The 15,564-nt window shown below is 49.5% G+C and overlaps 3 protein-coding genes across 5 annotated transcripts in view; 2 read left to right on the top strand and 1 right to left on the bottom strand.

Annotated features, from left to right (window-relative positions):
- apbb3 (amyloid beta (A4) precursor protein-binding, family B, member 3) overlaps nucleotides 1-3,366 on the bottom strand; it is a gene marked incomplete at its 3' end in the record, with an annotated part of 3,930 nt that extends 564 nt beyond the window's left edge. The window contains exons 1-10 of the mRNA XM_017041504.2: nucleotides 2,890-3,366; nucleotides 2,259-2,422; nucleotides 1,764-1,819; nucleotides 1,630-1,678; nucleotides 1,235-1,384; nucleotides 1,034-1,161; nucleotides 891-896; nucleotides 680-794; nucleotides 314-557; nucleotides 85-200 (exon numbers count right to left, since the gene is read on the bottom strand). Coding sequence (XP_016896993.1) covers nucleotides 85-200; nucleotides 314-557; nucleotides 680-794; nucleotides 891-896; nucleotides 1,034-1,161; nucleotides 1,235-1,384; nucleotides 1,630-1,678; nucleotides 1,764-1,819; nucleotides 2,259-2,422; nucleotides 2,890-2,938 — 1,077 coding nt within the window. The remainder of the gene's footprint in view (nucleotides 1-84; nucleotides 201-313; nucleotides 558-679; nucleotides 795-890; nucleotides 897-1,033; nucleotides 1,162-1,234; nucleotides 1,385-1,629; nucleotides 1,679-1,763; nucleotides 1,820-2,258; nucleotides 2,423-2,889) is intronic.
- A 903-nt stretch (nucleotides 3,367-4,269) lies between these two features.
- Nucleotides 4,270-6,994, top strand: sra1 (steroid receptor RNA activator 1). The gene is made up of 6 exons (XM_008333376.3): nucleotides 4,270-4,658; nucleotides 5,239-5,349; nucleotides 5,459-5,539; nucleotides 6,152-6,312; nucleotides 6,403-6,511; nucleotides 6,583-6,994. Exons 1-6 carry the CDS (start codon nucleotides 4,634-4,636, stop codon nucleotides 6,816-6,818), a joined length of 723 nt encoding a protein of 240 aa, XP_008331598.1. The 5' UTR covers nucleotides 4,270-4,633; the 3' UTR covers nucleotides 6,819-6,994.
- Nucleotides 6,995-7,890: 896 nt separating this feature from the next.
- The window catches only part of LOC103395616 (calcium/calmodulin-dependent protein kinase type II subunit alpha), an 11,292-nt gene continuing 3,618 nt past the window's right edge, over nucleotides 7,891-15,564 (top strand). The window contains exons 1-11 of one of the 3 annotated variants that reach the window (XM_008333374.3): nucleotides 7,891-9,016; nucleotides 10,817-10,911; nucleotides 11,789-11,848; nucleotides 12,849-12,903; nucleotides 13,129-13,194; nucleotides 13,305-13,377; nucleotides 13,461-13,563; nucleotides 13,677-13,760; nucleotides 14,182-14,276; nucleotides 14,380-14,502; nucleotides 15,157-15,240. In XM_008333374.3, the coding sequence (XP_008331596.1) occupies nucleotides 8,955-9,016; nucleotides 10,817-10,911; nucleotides 11,789-11,848; nucleotides 12,849-12,903; nucleotides 13,129-13,194; nucleotides 13,305-13,377; nucleotides 13,461-13,563; nucleotides 13,677-13,760; nucleotides 14,182-14,276; nucleotides 14,380-14,502; nucleotides 15,157-15,240 (900 nt within the window). In that variant the 5' untranslated portion in view covers nucleotides 7,891-8,954. Of the gene's footprint in view, nucleotides 9,017-9,064; nucleotides 9,647-10,816; nucleotides 10,912-11,788; nucleotides 11,849-12,848; nucleotides 12,935-13,128; nucleotides 13,195-13,304; nucleotides 13,378-13,460; nucleotides 13,564-13,676; nucleotides 13,761-14,181; nucleotides 14,277-14,379; nucleotides 14,503-15,156; nucleotides 15,241-15,564 lie in introns of those variants that run through there. The other 2 variants (XM_025065891.1, XM_025065892.1) reach the window with 2 other exon arrangements.

Here is a 15,564-nt window from a genome sequence, read left to right as displayed (position 1 = left end):
GAGTGGCTCCCCCCCCCCCTGTCTGGGTGAGGGCTGGGGGGTCAGCGGGGTGTGTGTGTGTGTGTGTGTGTGTGACGTGGTTACCTCTCCTCGCCACAGGGACAGGATGTTGTCAGTGACGTGGATCACGATGGGCTCCCAGTCGTCTCTGTCTGTGGAGTTCATGATGCTCTCGATGGCTCGGTTCAACACCTCCATACCTGAAACACAGATGACAACCTGCAGACCACTGCTGTGGAGACCCCCCCCCACTGAGACTACAGCCACAGCTGTGTTGAGGAGCAGGGAGACCCCCGTCTAAACGTGGTCTTACCCATGGCTCTGGACACCGGCAGGTTACCGACGTACTGGACCTCAAACTTCTGGACCTGCTGCTGCATGGCCTCCAGGAACTCCACTGAGACACAACCAGAGACTTCAGGACCACAGTCAGTGACAGGGGAACAGCCAATCACAGCAGGGCACAGACGCTCACCTTGTCTGGGCAGGTCCTCAGGTGAGATGCTCTCCATGGTCAGTGAACGTGAAGGTCTCATCAGCACCTTCTCTGACATCATCTGCACACATGGCAGGTCACATGGTCACATGGTCACATGGTCACATGGTCACATGGTCACATGGTCCAGAGTTAGCTGCACCCACACACACCCACCGCCGGCGCTGGTCACAGCGGACCCACCTTGGAGCACATGTCGTGCAGGGCGCTGGCGATGGCTTTGGCGGGAGCGTCGCAGCGGAACACGTGACACTTCAGCATACAGCTGTCCTTGTCCCCGGCCACGAAGGCAAAGTCCCTGAACGCATCACACGGGGACATTTGCCACAGGACCAGAAACTGACCCACTGCCCCACTGGCTCAAAAAAAATGTAGTGTGTGTGTGTGTGTGTACCTGTCCCTGCTCAGGTGAGGGGGTCAGGAGGTCAGGAGGTCAGGGGGTCAGGGGGTGAGGGGGTAAAGAGACACAGAGAGACGCATCTTAGATTAAATCGGTTCAAAATCCCAGACCTACAGACCGGGTCTGGACTGACTGACCTGCCGTTGTTGCAGCCCACCCCCCACACACGGATATTTATGATTGGCTGACAGTGAAGGGGGGTGTGGTCTAGAGGATCCAGCAGTGTCAGAGCGTCTCTCTTCAGGACCAGCATCATCTCCCGTCCCTGCACAGACAGACCAGGATCAAAGGAGTCCCACTGTTCCGCTCTGATGTCGGCCGGGACTTGAACCACTCACCTCCCCCCAGGCTCCCTGACGCTCCCTCTGCTCGGGGCTGCTGCACTGGGTCAGCTGCTGGATGACGTTACTGACCGCCAGGCTGCTGCGTCCAGGAGACAGGTCGTCCTCCTCCACCTGCAGCCAGCCCAGAGACCGCACGGCAAAACACTGGGGGGAGGGGAGTGAGGGGGGGTCAGATTAAAGCGTGGAGGTGGATTAGAGCAGATTAGGACCAGAATCATGCGGTCACTGCACTGACAGTCACGGAACAGTTCCACCTGATGTGAACCAGATCAAAACAAACGACCTCCTGACCTTGACCTTGTAGACTGGTCTACGAACCCCGGTCAAGACCAGACTTACAGACTGCAGTACAGCAGACTAGACAACAGGTGGTGCTGGTGGTACCGTACCTTGGACTCGGGGTCGTGGTTGCTCAGATGATCTTCAAGCCATGAGGACCTGAGAGGACGAAGACATAAAAGACTGAGTAAAACCGTGGTTGGAGGTCCTCGAGACGTGGCGATGACGTGGACACCAGTCGGACCTGTTGTCAGTTTTTCTCTCCATCGGCCTGTTGACATCCGACTGTTGACCGTCCTCCTGCTGAGACACGATCACAATCAAAGTCAGATATTTAGCAGAGCTAACGTAGCTAAATCATGCTAACGTGGTTAAATTAGGCTAACGTAGCTAAATCATGCTAACGTGGTTAAATCAGGCTAACGTGGCTAAACCAGGCTAACGTAGCTAAATCATGCTAACCTGGTTAAATCAGGCTAACGTGCAACAAGATAGAGTTTCGTCCAGTGCCGCTGTTGAAAATATCCTCTACTTTTCTGCTTGTTTTGAAATTCTGCAATAAGTAGATTTTATTTTTATGACCACATAAATTTATTGTGGGCTCCCTCTAGTGGTATGTCAGGGAATTGTATCACCATTAAAAAAGGTGAGCCACTGAGTTGTTACTAAAACTGTGATATATTTTCACCCCCTGTGTGTCTGTGTGGGGGGGTCTGTGGGGGCGTACTCTCCTGCTGACCTTAGCGTCACATGTCTGTTGTGTCCCTGTGAGGCTGGGACGGTGCCACTGTGTGGCCCCCGTGGGAACGTGCCAATAGTAGGTTCCTGTGGAGTCTTTGATCGTTCTCCAGCCTGAGGGAAGGTCCGAGTCCAGCAGCAGGTTCTGGTCGCTCCAGATGTTGTCTGTGGACACAGAGATGGTCCGTGTCTGAGTTTCTGTGTCTACGGGTTTCACAGCATCTGATTGGTGCAGCCGATCAGACACTGATCAGGGCACAGAGGAGGAGGAGGATACAGATATGCAGTAGTGGTATCAGTATCACTATTGACTTTTTCACAGAGGACAAAAAAAGGATGAGCAGGAAACAAAGTGCTGAACAAGCCCACAGGAAGTGGAGGAGAAGAAACAGAGAGCTGCTGAATTATTAACAAGCCCACAGAGACATGGGCTGCTGCTCTGGACCACTGAGGACCGTCCACGGACACCGGTACCAGGTCTCCTCACTCTATCCTCCGCCCCTCCCGTCAGGTGAACCTGTCCTCTGTCCTCTACCTGCAGGTCCTTGACCGTGTCCTCACGGACCTGTGGGAAAACTCTGGTCCCCCTGTAATGCACAGATTGTGTATGTGTGTGTGTGTGTGTGTCCTACCGTCATAGTTGACTATGATGATGGCCAACATGTAATCCTTCCCCATCATGACTCCGCCCTCCAGCCTGTGTGTGTGCGTGTGTTCCACTCAGCTGATCACCCAGACACACACATATACACACTGTGACACATGAACGGGGACACAGGCCCAAAGACCAGACGTTGAACCTCTCTCTCTCTCAGCCCGCTGTGTTTCCAAATGTCTCTCGCCCCTCTGTCCTTGGACACCATCAGAGTCGTCTTCCTCCTCTTTTTTCCTCCTTGTCCTTCTCTCTCCTTTGATCCGTCCTTCTCTCTCTCCCTCGTTCTCTCTCTCCCTCTCTCTCCTGCTCTGGTGAAGGATGCCGTTTTCCTCCTCCTCTCTCCTCCTCCTCCCGTTGACGTCAGGACTCACCTCCTCCCTCTCTGACTCTCTGTCTCACTCTCCTGACACATGAGGGCCCCCTGCTGGAGAGGGATTCTCTATTCTCCGCCTAGACCTCCATTTATATATGTAATATATATAAATATATATTACACATACTATATATATTGTATTATATATATAATACTATATATATATATGTATATGTATATATATATATATATATACATATACATATATATATATATATATTGGTATACCTCAATGGCACAGATTGTGACTGTTGTATATCTGTGTGACTGAGTTCCAACGACTGGTCAGTACCAGCTGTTACTACAGACTGGTACCAAGGTACTGATCATTATATTTTCAAAATAAAACATCTTTTAGACTCCATTCTGTTTGTATCAGAGTCTGAATTACTTTTATTTTAAAATATTCCCAGAGATTTTTTTAAATAAAGAAAGTAAATGGATACGACTGGATTTTCTTTGAATGAAGTAAAAAAGTAAAAATGGAAAAGTACATTTTTTCACTGTGTCCCACTGTGGCCCGGTACCAAACTACCTATGGACAGGCACTGGTCCACGGACCAGGGATTGAGACCCCTGATCCATACAGTCCAAACCCCAAAAGCCTCACTTCATGTCCTACATCGAACTTGTGACTACTATACTGACTTAGTTCAGTAGTTAAGAGGAGTTAAAACCAAGGTTCACTGATTGACTTTTTGACTTGTTTTAACCAACATCGCCCAGCGACTACCGAATGACGTCATGGAAACGTGTGACACGTGTCCCGGAAACGTTTTGTTGGAGGAATAAATAAAGCTAGAGGACAGCAGAGAACATTACAGGAAGTGAGAGTCAATGTAAAAGCCGGAGTTATAATCTGGTCTGTGGTCCAACCTCTGCCGATGACCCGCGACAGACATTTTTTCACGGCTACAGTGGCTAGCCTACAGTGGCTAGGCTACATCGATAACATGCAACAGACGGGTATAATGTTGTGGATAGAGACTTTAAGTCGTCAGTGTAGTTCGACAGACTGACTGAGTGACTGTACATGACGGAGGAGTGACGTCAGGCGTTTATCGCTGTTCTTTCGTCAACAAACGAAGCCTTCGTTTATTTTGAAATAAACCGGAATTAGACTCGTTTTGAGTCATTCACTTGATGCGGATGTGGATTACCTTAAACACTACATTATTCCCCGTGTTTTCAACCGTCAACCGTTTCCTGAAAGTTTATGTTTTATAAATGAGTGTTATTTAATCCTCCTGTTTGCACCGTCTACACCTCGGGTTAGCCGTTAGCCGTTAGCTCATTGGACCAGTGAGGCTACGAAGAAGCTAGAAGCTAAAAACAGCTGCAGTCGAATATGGAGGACATGTACGTCAAACCAGGTGAGTTTGAATTCTGTTGCTGGTCTTTAACCAGCTGCGTGTTAATCCAAACCACTTGTCTTGCTTGTTTTAAACATTAAACAACCACCGGCTTCTGTTTTTGTCCTGATAGTTCACATCATCTCGACTCACAGCGACGAGCAACTGAATTCTTTGAACATTAAAAAACGGAAATTGAATTTTGTCTAAGGCCTTAATGTAAACTCTAAATATTATATTGAAATAATAATAACGTTGATTCTACAGATGGTAAATTAAATTTGTTAATTAACTTATAACAAACGTAAGGATGTATGTATGTTGTGTTTACGTTTCTGTTGTCAATACGTGTCACAGCAGCATGTGATGAACCAGATGACGTTCACTAGTCCAGTGTCACAGTCACCTGGTAACCTGGTGAAAACACAGTTGTGTCACTCATTATTCTGTGACTTCTGACACTGAGACCAGGACGTGTTCTGGTGGTTGGTTCAGAGTGTGATCTCTAGTTGAGTTGACCGACTGACCAGTGTGGTCGTTAACTGGACTCAACCAGGAAACTACCAGGGATGACGATGTTCTTACTGCCTCTGGTTTTTAGGAAACCAGGAGAGGGGCTGGAACGACCCTCCCCAGTTCTCCTATGGTCTGCAGATGTCAAGGACACCTCAGAGGACACTTCTGAACAAAAGAGCAGCGCCACCTGTCTCAGGTGAGAGACATGTACCATCTGGTCCACACCTGGTTTACACCTGGTCTGACTGTGTCCATGTCTGTCCAACTGGTCTGACTGAGACAAGTTGATTGTTTTTGTGATGCAGGAGCTCCACCCCCTGTGTCTGTGCCATCCAACCCTCTGGCCCCGCCCCCGTGCGCTGTAGCCACACCCCCTGTTCATCCAGGTAAAGTAAACAGAGCATCGTTTTCTGTCATTGTCTTCGATCATTTGTTGTTGTTGTTGTTGTTGTTGTTGTTGATGTTGTTGTTGTTGTCGTTGTTGATGTTGTCGTCGTTGTTGTTGTTGATGTTGATGTTGTTGTTGTTGTCGTCGTTGATGTTGTGATGTTGATGTTGTTGTTGTTGTTGTCATTGTTGATGTTGTCGTTGTTGTTGTTGATGTTGTTGTTGTTGTTGATGTTGTTGTCGTCGTCGTTGATGTTGTCGTTGTTGTTGTTGTTGATGTTGTTGTTGTTGTTGTTGATGTTGTTGTTGTTGCCGTCATTGTTGTTGATGTCGTCGTTGATGTTGTCGTTGTTGTTTTTGTTGTTTTTGTTGTGGTTGATGTTGTTGATGTTGTTTTTGTTTTTTTCGTTGTTGTTGTTGTGGTCGTCGTTGTTGTTGTTGTCATTGTTGATGTTGTCATTGTTGTTGTTGTTGTGGGTGGTGTTGTTGATGTTGTTTTTGTTTTTTTCGTTGTTGTTGTTGGCGTGGCTGTTGTTGTTGTTGTTTTTGTTGTGGTTGATGTTGTTGATGTTGATGTTGTCGTTGTTGTTCTGCCCCTGAACTGAAAACAGTTCAACAGCCTCCTGGCTTCATGGCCACACCCCCTCCACCTGCAGGGCCAATCAGAAGCCAGAAGGAGGCAGACAGAAGCCAATCAGAGAGGACGCCTGAGATGGAGGCTGTGATGTCTGTGATGAAGAGCGCCTTGATGTCCTGCAGACAGACAGTGAAGGTAGGTTTACACCTTCATCACCTTCATCATCTTCATCTTCATCAGTGTTAAGACTAAAACTGAACCTTCTGATGTTTGGTTCGTCTGCAGGGTCAGATTTGTAACGATGTTGAGAAGAGGCTCCGCCTCCTGGAGGACAGCTGGACGTCAGGTCGTCTCAGTCTTCCTGTCCAGAGACGCATGGACACATTAGCTGAAGGTAACGTCCCGTCTGGTCAGTGTCCACACCTTTGTGTCTCTCTCGGCCCTGACCGTCTGTCTGTCCCTCAGAGCTGAAGTCTGGACGCTGGGACGCTGCTGACGAGATCCATCGATCTCTGATGGTGGATCATGTGACTGAGGTCAGTCAGTGGATGGTCGGTGTTAAACGACTCATCGCAGAGACACGGAATCTGAGTCCACAACACTTAGAACTGTTCCTTAGCCCTGAAGTACCAGAGCAGGAACCTCCAGATGAAGCCGATGAAGAACCCTGTGGGCCCAGTCTTGACTCGTCAGCAGGTTGACTTCCTGTATAGGGTTCATGGTCCGACTCTGCACCGCTGGGTCACTCTGTATCTGAAATGTCTGGACCGTTGACTGAGGACAGACTGGACCCTGTACTGGACACTGACCTAGGTTCCTGTAAACTCTGACTTTACTACTGTCCTGGTAATAAATAATAAACGAACTCATATCTGGGCTGCACTGTTGGTGTAATTCACTAATGTACCACCAGAGGGGGCACAGAGACCACAGCACCAGACCAAGCTGTTTGGTATAAAAGTTTGTTTGTTTCCTCCTGCAGACAGAGCAGTGTCCGAGTGTCCTCTGCTGCCCCATCAGCCCTGCTGCCCCCCCACCCCCCACCCCCGGGAGATGGAGGAGGTGGGGGAGCAGAGGAGAGAGGAGGAGACAGCTGGAAAAGAGGAAACCAAGCGGAAAAGATGAGTGACAGAGTGAAGTAGCCCCCCATCACCCCCCCCGCCCCCCAGGAGAGGAAAAGTAAAAATAGAAGACAGAGCAGCGCCCCCCCCCCATCAGTTCACTCCAGCAGCAGGGGGCGGAGTCTGAAGTAAGACACTGGTCGAGAGAGAGAGAGGTAGAGAGAGGTAGAGTTGAACTCAGTCACTCTGTTTATTTGTTGGATTATTTTAACCTCCAGTCAAACTGTGACCAGATCCACTGACCTGGTCTGTGAACCTCACCCACTGACCTGGTCTGTGAACCTCACCCACTGACCTGGTCTGTGAACCTCACCCACTGACCTGGTCTGTGAACCTCACCCACTGACCTGGTCTGTGAACCTCACCCACTGACCTGGTCTGTGAACCTCACCCACTGACCTGGTCTGTGAACCTCACCCACTGACCTGGTCTGTGAACCTCACCCACTGACCTGGTCTGTGAACCTCACCCACTGACCTGGTCTGTGAACCTCACCCACTCTTACAGGAACACAGACCAAATGAAGCTCACGACTTTTACTTTCGTTTCCTGTCGTTTTGTTTTTATAAAAAAGAAATATTTTGATCGTAATCTGATCGTCTGGAGTCTCATCGAGATCAGTCGTAAAAAGGGATTGGTACAAGTACTGGTACTGGTACTGGCACTGGTACTGGTACTGGTACTGTTTACTGGTTGACTGTCAGCCTCAGTGTTTGCTCTGGGCTCGGGGTTGGTTCCAGACTGTGTGTGTGTTGATCCAAACAGGAACAGGTGTCAAACCAGGCCAAGTTAATAATTCACTGGTACCAACACCATGTGACCCAGACTCTGGTCAACAGTCAGAACCATCGCTCCGTGTACCCTGACCCACAGAGAGACTGTGGTGGTCACAAGGTTCTAGTTATTCATACAACAACAACAACGTTCTGTTACAGTCACTCCACTGGGTCGTGGTCGTTGTCGTTGTTGTGGTCGTGGTCGTTGTCGTGGTCGTGGTCGTTGTCGTGGTCGTGGTCGTGGTCGTGGTCGTGGTCGTGGTCGTGGTCGTTGTCATGTTTTTCTTCTGTGTTTCTTGCTGCTGTCGGAGCCCTCATTTCCTGAAGGAAACTCCTGGGGGATTCATGAAGTTCTGTCTGTCTGACTGATGTCAGTTCTGGTTCTGGTTCTGGTTCTGGTTCTGGTTCTGGTTCTGGTTCTGGTACTGGCTGGTACTGCCAGAATGCAGTTTTTACTTGTTAATATTCATCTGTATCTGGCAGTGTTTGCAGTTGTACTTTTCAGTTCAGACCGAGGATGCAGTTACCATTACAACCTGCCTGTGTGTGTGTGTGTGTGTGTGGGTGCGTGTGTGTATGTGTGTGTGTGTGTCCTGCTCTGTGATTGGCTGGGTGGAAGAGAGTGGGCGGACAGGCAGAGCGTCTGAAAGCGTCGCTCAGTCTCTCAGATCAGAAACAGAGAGAAGCTGCTCTCTCCATCATCCCTCCATCTTCTCCTCCTCTTCCTCCTCTTCCTCCTCTTCCTCCATCCAGAACCACAGATCTTTCTCTCCATCCTCCTCTTCCTCTTCTTCTCCCTTGTTTTCCTCCTGGTTTCTGTCTCTCTTCTCTACTCCTTCAGCTCCGACTGACGAGACTCTAACTCTTGGCCTTCATCCTCTTCATCTTCATCTTCACTGACGGGGAGACCTTTGACCTTCAACCCCACCGTCCGGTCACAATGGCAACAGTCATCTGCACCCGCTTCACAGAGGAGTATCAGCTGTATGAAGAGTTGGGCAAGTGAGTGTCATCATCTTCATCATCATCTTCTTCATCTTCATCATCTTCTTCATCTTCATCATCATCATCATCATCATCATCTTCTTCTCACTTCTCTGTTTCTGTCATTTTCTTCAATAATGTTGAAGCAGAAGTTGGTCAAGTGTGTGTGTGTATTAGCAGTATCTTCATCATCTTCATCATCATCTTCATCATCTTCATCACGTTCTTTTCTGTCCAGTTTTTAATCATTCTTTTAAAATGTATTTTTCTCTTTTTGTTACTTTTCTGTAAAATATTTTTAATATTTATTTTCTAATCTTGAAAAACAGGTGAATATTTTTCATCTCTAAACATCAATATACACAATATAATAATTCATTAAACCTGTGTGTGTGTGTGTGTGTGTGTGTGTGTGTGTGTGTGTGTGTGTGTGTGTTTACACCCATGGTTGTGGTGAACGTTGTTAATGTGGAACAACCGTTTTTTTTTCTTTAAAGGAAAAGATAGAAGTGCAGACCTTTCTGACCCCTCCCACTCTCCTCCCACACACACACACACACACACACACACACACACAGTGGAGGCTCTTACATAATGTGATGGTGGGAGGAAGAGCAGCAGCAGCAGCAGAAGAAGAAGAAGAAACAGGTTTTATTACAAACAGTTCTACTGTCACAGAACTGTTTATGACATCATCACAGAACACACAGACTGACCAGACTGATAGACTGACCAGACTGACAGACTGACCAGACTGACAGACTGACAGACTGACAGACTGACCACACTGATAGCCTGACAGACTGACCAGACTGACAGACTGACAGACTGACCACACTGATAGCCTGACAGACTGACCAGACTGACAGACTGACAGACTGACCACCCGGATAGACTGACAGACTGACCAGACTGACAGACTGACCACACTGATAGCCTGACAGACTGACCAGACTGACAGACTGACAGACTGACCACACTGATAGCCTGACAGACTGACCAGACTGACAGACTGACAGACTGACAGACAGACCAAACAGACCAGACTGACAGACTGACCACACTGATAGACTGATAGACTGACAGACTGACAGACTGACCAGAGGACAGACTGACCAGAGGACAGACTGACAGACTGACAGACTGACAGACAGACCAAACAGACCAGACTGACAGACTGACCACACTGATAGTCTGACAGACTGACCAGACTGACAGACTGACCACACGGACAGACTGACAGACTGACCAGATGACAGACTGACAGACTGACAGACAGACCAAACAGACCAGACGGACAGACAGACCACACTGATAGACTGACAGACTGACCAGACTGATAGACTGACAGCCAGACAGACTGACTAGACAGACAGACTGACCAGACTGACAGACTGACCACACCGATAGACTGACAGACTGACCAGACTGACAGACTGACAGACAGACAGACTGACTAGACAGACAGACTGACCAGACTGACAGACTGACAGACTGACCACACTGATAGACTGACAGACTGACCAGCCTGACAGACTGACAGACAGACAGACTGACTAGACAGACAGACTGACCAGACTGACAGACTGACAGCCTTGGTTGTTGTCAGTTACGGCTCCAAGCTCGACAACATTATCATTCTTATTAACAGTGGTGTTGATGGACCAGCAGCAGCCTGGGCCTTAACCTGGTTAACGAGTTAGCATTGGTAGTTATGAAGCATTAGCGCCACAGTGTAACAGTAATAGGCGGGACCCTGGGGTCTGCAGTCATGTGACCATGTGTAGTCACATGGTTCCTCCTGCTGCTTGTTTCCAGGGGAGCCTTCTCTGTGGTGCGGCGCTGCGTGAAGGTGCTGTCTGGTCAGGAGTACGCTGCCAAGATCATCAACACCAAGAAACTGTCGGCCCGAGGTGAGGACCTGAAGGAAGCCTGGGGGGGGGGGGGGGGGGGGGGGGTAGGTGACCGACAGCTGATTGGTCAACAGGTTATTTCTGAGTCACCAGGCAGATAATTAACTTTAGTTTGGAGTCGTTGGCGCCGAGCTGCTCCTGACGAGGGCGGGAGGACGAACACGGTCCAAGTGAATTCTGCTTTTTTTTTTCTGTTGAATTTTCTTTATTCTGGTTTTGAATTCCGTCAGTTGCCTAGCAACACTCTGTAAAGTTAACACTGCGTGTGTGTGTGTGTGTGTGTGTGTGTGTGTGTGTTAAGGCAGAAATGCTAATGTCATTGAACTTTATTTGGGCTAGCATTAAGCTAACAGTTAAGGTTCCACAGACGACTGTAGAAGACTTTGTCATCTGGTCTCCTGTGGACCAGGTCCACTGTGGGTCTGAACCAGGACTGTCGGGCTAACATTAGCTAACAATGCTAACATTGAACCTGAACTGTTCGGACACAGGATAAAAACACACATTTAAACGGGATGTAACTTCCTCCAGAGGGCAGCGCAGAGTCAAGAGTTTCTGACATGAACTGTATATTTCTGAAAATCAATTAAAAGGGACATATACTGCGCCCTAGTGGATTTAAGGGGTACTGCCTTGTCAAGTGGCTTTGTCTCCATCCTATGACGTGGGCAGCGTCCTATTCTGGTTAAATCTCCAGTACATCTGACGTCAACAAGGGTGATCAACCTGGGACCGTGGCACAGGTTATGGCTTGAATATGGCTTTTTCTAGGTATGAATGTGTGTGTGTGTGTGTGTGTGTGAGAGAGAGAGAGAGAGAGAGAGAGACTACCCAGTGTCATCAACAGTGTAACCAGTGACCGTGTTTTTGTCGTCAGATCATCAGAAGTTGGACCGTGAAGCTCGGATCTGTCGTTTACTGAAACACCCCAACATCGGTAAGTTCACGACTCTTTAATCAGTACACCCACCTGGTCCATAGGGGGCAGCACTGTACTGTGGGCTGACTTTAGACACAGGCGGGAACATCGGGCCGTGTCAGGGGACCACGCTCCTCCTGTTGAAAACATAGATCATTTATGTCCATGATGTCAGCGCACATCACAGTCTGGACAATAGCGCCCCCCCATGGACTGTATATAACAATGGAGTTTTTCATCTGAGCTCAGGTAAAGTTAACAGAAGTTACTAGTTAGTACTCCAGTTACGATATGATGAGTATGATGATGTCATGACCATGTCTGTCAGGTGTCAACCAGTGGACCAATCAGCAGTGAGCGTGGCCCTCAGGCTCAGTGTGGGCAGGTGATGTTCTACAGAACCAGAACCAGAGTTATGTAACTCCACTGAGTGTGTGTGGGAGGAGAGAGGGCGAGAGAGAGAGAGAGGGTTTTGTTGTATTCACCTAAGGACACTGTTGCCTAGCAACACACACACACACACACACTTGTGTAGACCCTCACATCAACAGTCTCTCGTACCTGTGTGGAGAGAAATAATCAGGTTTTCACCCACACAGTTCAGGAGTGGGAGGAGGAGAGTGTGTGTGAGAGAGAGAGAGAGAGAGAGAGAGAGTGCACGTGTGTGAAAGAGCGTGCACGTGTCCATTTCTACAGTTTCATATAAACACACACACACACACAGATTTCCCTGATCTGTTGAACTAAGTTTCTGTTTCTTATATTTTCAGCCAACTTTGAACTTTTTTGAACTTGGTTTCGTTTTATTTTTCAGATCAATTCTTTGTTTGTTGTTTTTGTGCGTCGGGTCTTTGACGTCTGCGTTGACGTCTGCGTTGACGTCTGAACAGTGGTTGGTCTGTTGCCCAGTAAAAGCCCAGTGAGACGACGCGGTAGCATGTTGTAGCCTAGCGCCCCCTGTTGGCTGAGCAGCTAACGCTAGAAAGGTGTTGAATAAAGTCTTCTTTATTTCTTTCAGTTCGGCTTCATGACAGCATCTCAGAGGAGGCTCATCATTACCTCATCTTTGACCTGTGAGTCCTGTGATGTCACGTGATGTCACAGGTGTCATGAAGTTCTTTGTTCTTTGGTTCCGTGGTGACATCGTTCACTTCCTCTTTTCTGTTTGTTCTTTGGTTCGTGACTCGACCGTCTGTTCGTTTCACTCCTTTGTGTTGTGAACTTCCTGTATCGTTGCTTCTTCTACTGTTTTAGTCCCGGTCGAAGCAGCGTCTCAATGATGTCACTTCCTGTCTCAGGGTCACTGGTGGAGAGCTGTTTGAAGACATCGTAGCCAGAGAGTATTACAGCGAAGCCGACGCCAGGTGGGGACGCCACGTCCACCGTCACCGCTGGGACAGAGGACTGAGGTCCAGCTTCTAAACCCTGTCCTCTGTCCTCTGTCCTCTGTCCTCTGTCCTCTGTCTCCACACAGTCACTGTATTCAGCAGATCCTGGAGGCGGTGCTTCACTGTCATCAGATGGGCGTGGTCCACCGTGACCTGAAGGTGACCCTAACAAATAAACGTCAGCGGTTGTTGAACATTTAGCACGTTAGCATGTTAGCATGTCTCCACGTGTGTCTCCTCAGCCTGAGAACCTGCTGCTGGCCTCCAAGTCCAAAGGAGCCGCGGTCAAACTGGCCGACTTTGGACTGGCCATCGAGGTGGAGGGGGACCAGCAGGCCTGGTTTGGTGAGGCCCACCACACTGTAGTAGTAGTACTGTAGTACTGTAGTACTGTAGTACTGTAGTACTGTAGTACTGCAGACCACCTGAAGCTCTGGTTCCTGTCTCTGTGTCTCCAGGGTTTGCAGGAACTCCAGGTTATCTGTCTCCAGAGGTTCTGAGGAAAGACCCGTATGGAAAAGCTGTGGACCTCTGGGCCTGTGGTCAGAGTCCACTGTCCTCTCTGTCCTCACTGTCCTCAATGTCCCCACTCTCCTCTCTGTCCCCACTGTCTCCACTGCCCTCTCTGTGCCCACTGTCTCCACTGTCTCCACTGTCCCCACTGTCTCCACTGTCCTCTCTTTCCCCAGTGTCCACTCTGTCCCCACTGTCTCCACTCTCCCCACTGTCTCCACTGTCCTCTCTGTCCCCACTGTCCACTCTGTCCCCACTGTCCTCTCTGTCCGTCCCCACTGTCCTCTCTGTCCCCACTCTCCTCTCTGTCCCCACTGTCCCCACTGTCCTCTCTGTCCCCACTCTCCTCTCTGTCCCCTCTGTCCCCACTGTCCACTCTGTCCCCACTGTCCTCTCTGTCCCCTCAGGGTGTCATCCTCTCAGTCTGTCCTTCCCTCTTCTGTCCTCTAGGTGTCATCCTCTACATCTTACTGGTTGGTTACCCTCCGTTCTGGGATGAAGATCAACATCGACTCTATCAGCAGATCAAGGCTGGAGCTTATGATGTAGGTCATGACCTCCAGCTGTGTCACGCGACCTCCAGCTGTGTCACGTGACCTCCAGCTGTGTCACGTGACTCACCCTTTTCTTGCTCTCCGTGTCTGTCAGTTTCCTTCTCCTGAGTGGGACACAGTGACCCCTGAGGCCAAAGATCTCATCAACAAGATGTTGACCATCAATCCATCCAAGAGGATCACAGCAGCAGAGGCTCTGAAGCATCCATGGATCTCTGTGAGTGGACCTCCACCGGACCTCCACCCTGACCGCCACCCTGACCGCCACCCTGACCTCCTCACTGACCTCCACCCTGACCTCCACCCTGCCCTCCACCCTGACCTCCACACTGCCCTCCACCCTGCCCTCCACCCTGACCTCCACACTGCCCTCCGCCCTGACCTCCACCCTGCCCTCCACCCTAACCTCCACACTGACCTCCCCCCTGCCCTCCACACTGACCTCCACACTGAGCTCCACCCTGACATCCACAGTTACCTCCCCCCTGACCTCCACGCTGACCTCCACGCTGACCTCCACCCTGACCCCCACACTGACCTCCACCCTAACCTCCGCCCTGACCTCCACACTGCCCTCCACCCTGCCCTCCACCCTAACCTCCACACTGACCTCCCCCCTGCCCTCCACACTGACCTCCCCCCTGCCCTCCACACTGACCTCCCCCCTGCCCTCCACACTGACCTCCCCCCTGCCCTCCACACTGACCTCCACACTGGCCTCCACACTGACCTCCACACTGAGCTCCACCCTGACATCCACAGTTACCTCCCCCCTGACCTCCACCCAGCCCTCCACGCTGACCTCCACCCTGACCGTGATGATGATGATGATGATGATGATGATTTTCCTCTTCCTCCCCTCCCCCCCCAGCACCGCTCCACCGTGGCGTCTTGTATGCATAGACAGGAAACCGTTGAGTGTCTGAAGAAGTTCAACGCCCGGAGGAAACTGAAGGTGAATTTCTTTTCTTTTCTTTTTAAAAGTTGACAGAGTGAGACGTCTGTCATGTCACACTGATCTGTTCCTCCTTCCCTTCCTCACCCTCTTATTCTGTTTACCTGTCCCTCCTCCCTCCACCTGTATCTGAGAAATTCATATTTACTGTAAACCAATTAAAGTATAGAGATGAGTGCAGCACAAATTTTATTTTGACCTTTAGACGCCCCCTTGAGGGGGGGGGGGGGATGATGATGATGATGATGATGTTCCTCTTCCTCCCCTTGACACTGAAGTACAGTAGGAGTATCAGGTCGCTGTCTTAACTATTTAAATGAAGTA

This window comes from Cynoglossus semilaevis, chromosome 19, assembly GCF_000523025.1.
Source record: "Cynoglossus semilaevis isolate Cse_v1.0 chromosome 19, Cse_v1.0, whole genome shotgun sequence".
NCBI classification, from domain to species: domain Eukaryota; kingdom Metazoa; phylum Chordata; class Actinopteri; order Pleuronectiformes; family Cynoglossidae; genus Cynoglossus; species Cynoglossus semilaevis.
Note: the sequence above shows the minus strand (reverse complement) of the source record. Positions and strands in the feature narration are given on the sequence as shown.

Excerpts from the sequence above, each read along its gene's own strand:
- sra1 (XM_008333376.3), top strand. The coding sequence starts at position 4,634 with ATGGAGGACATGTACGTCAAACCAG. Across the intron at positions 4,659-5,238 it reads GGACATGTACGTCAAACCAG|GAAACCAGGAGAGGGGCTGG; the intron begins GTGAGTTTGAAT and ends TCTGGTTTTTAG. Across the intron at positions 6,313-6,402 it reads CCTGCAGACAGACAGTGAAG|GGTCAGATTTGTAACGATGT; the intron begins GTAGGTTTACAC and ends GTTCGTCTGCAG.